Source organism: Nothobranchius furzeri, chromosome 6 (assembly GCF_043380555.1).
Source record: "Nothobranchius furzeri strain GRZ-AD chromosome 6, NfurGRZ-RIMD1, whole genome shotgun sequence".
NCBI lineage: Eukaryota > Metazoa > Chordata > Actinopteri > Cyprinodontiformes > Nothobranchiidae > Nothobranchius > Nothobranchius furzeri.
In genome coordinates this window covers 43,683,965-43,690,227 of record NC_091746.1, presented here as the reverse complement: position 1 = coordinate 43,690,227, position 6,263 = coordinate 43,683,965, and the positions used below count along the sequence as shown (strand labels likewise).

At 37.7% G+C, this 6,263-nt stretch overlaps 2 protein-coding genes across 4 annotated transcripts in view; both read right to left on the bottom strand.

The window, feature by feature from the left end:
* Positions 1-420: 420 nt before the first annotated feature.
* On the bottom strand, positions 421-3,209 carry ier3ip1 (immediate early response 3 interacting protein 1). Its single transcript, XM_015976379.3, has 3 exons — positions 3,050-3,209; positions 2,720-2,821; positions 421-1,170 (listed from the first exon to the last, which is right to left on the bottom strand). The coding sequence occupies exons 1-3, from the start codon at positions 3,138-3,140 to the stop codon at positions 1,115-1,117; spliced, it is 249 nt and encodes an 82-aa protein (XP_015831865.1). The 5' UTR covers positions 3,141-3,209; the 3' UTR covers positions 421-1,114.
* An 873-nt stretch (positions 3,210-4,082) lies between these two features.
* Positions 4,083-6,263, bottom strand: part of skor2 (SKI family transcriptional corepressor 2) — an 11,835-nt gene continuing 9,654 nt past the window's right edge. For all 3 annotated transcript variants that reach the window (XM_054744188.2, XM_054744189.2, XM_054744187.2), the window contains exon 9: positions 4,083-5,545. The gene's annotated coding sequence lies outside the window, so the exon portion shown is untranslated. The remainder of the gene's footprint in view (positions 5,546-6,263) is intronic.

Genomic DNA, 6,263 nt, shown 5'->3' with positions numbered 1-6,263 from the left:
TATATTTTATTATATTTATACTTTGTCATGCCATACCATGTGGCCGATCTTGTGAAAAAAGCTTGATAAAATGTGTTTTCTAGTAGAAATGCATACACTGGGGCGCAAATGGAGACCCATCTAAGATGGAGGCTGGCCACTACGGAAGCTCCAATTGGCAGCGCCAGTGTACGGCGCATCTATGTATGTATGTGTGTGTGTGTGAACCCACCACCCCTGCTACAAGACAAATACAGTAGCTGTTACCGTGGTTACAGAATCACTAATTCATCTAATTATCTACAAACAGTACAAATACTTTAGTTTATAGACACACATGGATTAGGAGGCCAATTTGAAAGGGAGGGTAGCTGGTCCAAATTAGATTTTTTTTCATTCCCCTGCCACATGAATAAAAATAAATAAATAAATAAAAAAATAAACCTCACCAAATTGGTTACATTTATTTTAAAATAACAAAATATCTCAGTTTTCATAAAATCAAGTAGGCCACAGTGTGGAAAATGTACATCAATTTGGAAATACTGCTTAAAATGTAAAATTTTCACACAAATGTGAATGAATAACACATTTTTTTATACATTAAATACAGTATGGCAGGCTGATCTTTATCCACACAAAGTGTCTTTTATCAGTGTAACAAACATGTTGCCAAATCATCATTTTCTAATACTAATTAACTGATAGTAATAGAGTTCTTATTTTTAATTTCCAAACAGGATTTTTCAGCATCTTTACGAGTCATTACGGCTGAATTTAACCATTTACAAAAACGTACGGCACCTTTTAAATCATCTAAACAGGTTCCTGCCAACACATCCTGGAGATGATCAGCAGCACAGAAGCTCAGGATGAAGAGAAATTCATCACCTGCAATTCGACTTCAGAAAAATTAAATACACACTCAAGAGCAGGGGAGGAAGCCTGCTGGAGTCATACGTCTGTCTGGATGGCAGCATCATTCTTCTTTGTGGGAGAACATCTGTGACTGGAACGCTGCTTACAGGAACCCAACCATCCAAAGACATAAGGGTCTAAATGACAGAGTGCTGATGTGTGTAGTGATCGGTGGCTCTTTGACTTCTCGTGCTTTTGGTCCATTATTGGCCCGGGGTTAACCAAACAGCAACAGCAGAACAATACTTGCAGAGTTCACCATTATCAAAGGCACTGCGAATAGAAAATGAGACGTTTTTCGGGTTAAATTGTGGAACAGTTTTTAGGAGAGGTTTAGGGAACGTCCAAATATACAGTTTAAAAAATATATATATAAAGAAATAATTTTTGCAACAGAAATGATGATGACACGTGATAGTCAGTGTCGGATTTAGCAATTTGGGGGCCCAAGGTGAACACAGACATGGGGCCCCATACACAAAATTTTCAACAATCTTATCTTTAACTGGATTTGCGAAACTCTCCCCTCTTCTGACATGAGTTATTTTCCCTGTTTATTAGTCCTCCTCTTATTTCCCATCTTTTCCTCCCTTTGAGTGATTTCAATATTTGCTCTGCTTTCTTCTTCCTGTCAGTGCTCCTGTGCTTTTGCCTTTGTTTTTTTTCTTCTATTTTCCATTTCGGTCCATGTTTTCCTCCCTTTAAACATTTTCCACTGTCTTTCCTTTCTGCTTCCTTTTGATGTTTACATATTAAAATGACATCACTTTCAGAAATGAAGATAAAAAGCAGCTTCTTTCTCTTATTGGCGCCACTAGGATAACTTCATTTCATGCTTAATGTTTTGACTACCACTTGGAGTTTGTTACGAACGCTCTCGCCTCTCTTCTTATTCTTATGCTTTTTTTTCTTATTTGGTAAACAACAGTTTGGTGCATTACTGCCACCAACTGGATTGGAGTGGAATGACTACCAGTCGCTTCCTGTTTGTGCATCGGGATCTTATAGGGATAGTCCATTGTGAGATTGACAGAGGGGTGCTAGTGGTCAGGGGTAGGGGGTCCCCAGGCGGCCGCCAAACTATGCCTAATGGTAAAACCGCCACTGGTGGTAGTCAGAGGGTGCACACCATTTATTTACCGACTGACATATAGGTTGGCTTGTATTGTGGAGCCTTCTTTGGAAGAATAATATCGATATTATTACTTAATTATGGTATTGATTGGAACCCAAATGAGTAAACACTATTTAATTGATAAGAAGGAGTGGGTGACAATAAGTGCACTTCCTCCCACTTTTTTTTTATAGAATTGCACCAAAAGAAACATCTGCTGCCAGTCTTCATCGTGATTGGCCAAATCAGTGATGAACTAATCAGGACCTGGAGATCAGATTTAAAAAATGTGCCAGCCAGTGAACACACCCTGCAATAAAAATGTGACAATCATCCTGACCTGTGAATTCACCTTCACTAGCAACAACAGCTGTTTTTACATCCACAGTTTATATAAACATAGCATAATAATTGTAGTTTTTTTAGACAAATCACAGAACTAAAATAGGAAATCTGCATCAGATCTCACAACTAGACCCAATGACATAGAAATACAACTGACTCATTACTGCATGAAGATTTCCTGAAAATTACATTTTGCTACATTGAAACTTGTATATATGTCGATGGGAGGAACACACAGAAGGGGATTGTTTTACACGGAGGGCACACATCGACATAACACAAGTACGAATTAAAATACCAAAAATGTTGGGTAATATGATCTATTTATTCACTTATTTATTAGAAAATCAGGATCCTTCCAACCTCTCATGACGGTTCGAACGGAGCGGATGAGGTTGAGAATCTGAGCTTTGACTCCTGGATCATCTCCAAAACCACCGACTCCCTGTTCGACACCCCAGCCGACTGGAGACACACGCGGAGGAAAGTGCAGAGAAAGAGGATGACGACGATGTCAAGTTGCAGCAAGTTATAAAAAAAAAGTGCATAAATAGCTTTATTTTAAAATCTTAACACATCACATTTCGTTACACAGGCCGTTCAGTTTACCAACAGGCTGTTTTATAGCTAGCTCAACTCAAATGCATCGTTGCTTTGCGGCAGTAAACATGCTAAAGGTGACAGAACACTTACTTTTACTGAGAAATCTCTCTTCATGCAGCACTGCGACTGCATTAGTGCACAGAATAGCGGTCTGGATGAGAGTGTACAGAGTAAACGCCATGCTGGCAGATTTCTTCTTCTTCTCAGCCACCACCCTCCCAGTAGCACAGCTGCCGTAAAACAGCGGCAGATATCGTGCTAGCGATTTCGCTTTGTAGTTTAATGCTTGTAGTTTTTTAGCCTGGCCTGCCAGACTCGTCCTGTTAAATGCTGCACAGAGAAATATGCTTCCCATCACGGAGTATGGCGCTGGTTGAGCAGGCTAGTAGATTTTATTCAAGTGGTAAAAATTATTTTGATTTTTAAGTATGAAGGAAGAAAGAAAACGATATTTTATAAAGCGCCTCTCAAGATAAAATGCAAGTTTGTATACATACATACATACATATATATATATATTTATATATATGTATATATATATATATATATATATATATATATATATATATATATATATATATACATACATATATACCCCCATATATATATATATATATATATATATATATATATATATATATATATATGTGTGTGTGTGTGTGTGTGTGTGTGTGTGTGTGTGTGTGTGTGTGTGTGTGTGTGTGTGTAAACATAAAAGGGACAAAAAAGTTAAAAGTTTAAACTCTGGAAATAAATAGCTCAAACAAATCAACTTGTTGCTCAGATTTTCAAGTAAACGGCTATTAGTGAAAAGTGACATCATTTGCATTTATCATTTCCTGTTATCCGCCATGCACAATGCAGAGTACACTGACTGGAGCAAATTTAAAATAAGTGTTTCAAAAATGATTGTTTTACAAAGTATTTCACAGGTCAACTTTTCCCAATTTCTATTTTTAATGTAGATTCCCATGACTCTGTCTGATACTTTGCCTTGTAGATGGATAAACTCATCTGCAATCTATTTATTGTTTTTTTGTTTTTTCACTATCTTTGCTTTGAGGACTAGCCCATCTTTCTTAGAGCAATCAAACATCCAGATATTCCCAATAATGGAAACACATTTTTCTTTTGTATAGACTTTTAATTTACACATAAATAGTATAGAAACTACAAGACCATTTTGAAATACATCTGCATTAACAGTTTATTATGGTAACATCCTATCAATAGATGACAACTCCATCAAACCTTTCTTAAAACCAGATGAAGGAGCTGTCATTTACTCCTTTTAACGTACACTAAAATGCACCATCCTCATCATCACCACCGACTTGCTTACCTTTTCCGTAAACGTTATAATAAATATTATTTTCATCATTAGGGAGTCAGGATTTGATATTCAAATAAACAAACAAACACATAAAGATAGAGCAACGGGAAGGTTCTTATTTTACGCAGTCAGATGATGCAATTTACAAATAGTTACACAACAACGAGAGACTGCAGTTTCCTCTGCATTGGCCACACACTCCATGGAGACAAAGAGGCGCTTGGCCTTAATCGTCTCATCTATCAGCTTATGGCAGCAGGTTAATTTGATGGTCTATACGAATTGTTGTTTTTTTTTTTTTTTAACAAAATATTTTAAATTAATACAAAGCCGTCATGGAACATACACAGTTTTGGGCTAATGCTGAAATAAAATTGTCAGTATGAGTAATTACATGTGAAACATGATGTTTTGACATTGCAGTAACATCTGCAGTGAATATAATACTTTTTGCATTTCAAAGAAGTTTTAGGGACTGTACACTGTTTTCTCAGGACATCATCTAATACTGTTATTATTCTAATGGGGGTTTACAATCATTATAGTACCAATACTGTGTTAACTTTAACTTCTTTACATTATTTGCCCTTTTCTGCATTCATGTTACGGACATCAGTCTAATTGTGTGTAATGAATCATGCTGATGAATGGTGATGGTTGGTGTAAACTTGAAAAGATCAGGAGGGAAGAATCCTATTGGGGTCAGATGTTGATAATAAATAAAAAGGTCCTTCCTCTTCTGGACGTCTCTGTGGTGATAGTAGAGCTTCAGGTATTAACACTTGGTCCTTTTAAACTCATCTCCTCTCATTTTCAGCTTCCTGGTATCTACAGTGTCCTTTAAGGTGGCCCTTATCAGCTCTGGGAGGTTCAAGAAGGCTAATAATAGTCATGTTTGCTTTGGTCCTGGTTGAATAAAGCTTGGACTCTGACAGCGGAGAAATGATGGAAAACCAAAAAGTGCTCCATTTCCCCCCCATGTCACCAGTTTTTAATTGACCCAAGGGCAAAAATCAGAATGCATTGGTGATTTCTTCACCAATATGCTGGTACAATATGAAGTGGTCCAAGTGAGAAGACATGGTACTCAAGAAGCAACCAGACAGTTAGCTGTCCTATGAGCTAAAAAACACAAGACCCTTCAAGGTACACAAACGCTTCCTGTTCCTTTCTGTTGGAGTTTTGTCCGTGCGTTTGTCTTGTGGTTTTTGTGTTGCAGCTTTCTCTTCTGAATAGTACCAACTCGACTCAGCCTGCAAAAACACAAGTAGATTAGTAAATAAATGTGTTTTTTTTAATGTGCCATTCCAAGTAGAATTTATCCCTCTGGAGGCAGGCGTTGCAGATTTGCAACATTAAAACCTACCTACCTGGTTACTCCACATATGTATTTCATGAGCATTTTTTAACTCAGAAGTACCGCTGAAGGACTTAGTTGTTCATCCGTTTATCAAAACTTATGTTGAGCCTGAGAGGGTTAAAGGCACATTTGGCAGTTTTGTTTGCTTTTAGTACCCTATACTGTCCATTAGTAGACCCAAAAGTGAAACGTAACTTCTCATTGGCTGTTTGTCTTTTTAACACCTTAATCCAGGGGTATTCAATTCCAGACCTCGAGGGCCAGTATCCAGCATGTTTTAGTGGTTCTCTCTTTCAACACACTTGATTCACTTGTGCAGCAGCTCATCAGGTTATGCAGAAGCCTTTTAATCACCCGCTGATTGAAATCAGGTGTGTTGAAGCAGAGTTAAAACTAAAATGTGCTGGATACCAGCCCTGCAAGCCCAGAATTGAATACTCCTGCTTTAATCTAAAGGCTGAAATGTCTCTCCAGCCTTCATTATTGTCTACAGGAGTGGTTCATACTGTAACTACATCAAACAAATCATCAGTGTTCATAATCTAAAACATGATGGAAGCAGACTGCAGTGCCAGGCATGGAGGTAATTTTTTTTGGGGGGGGGGGGGGGG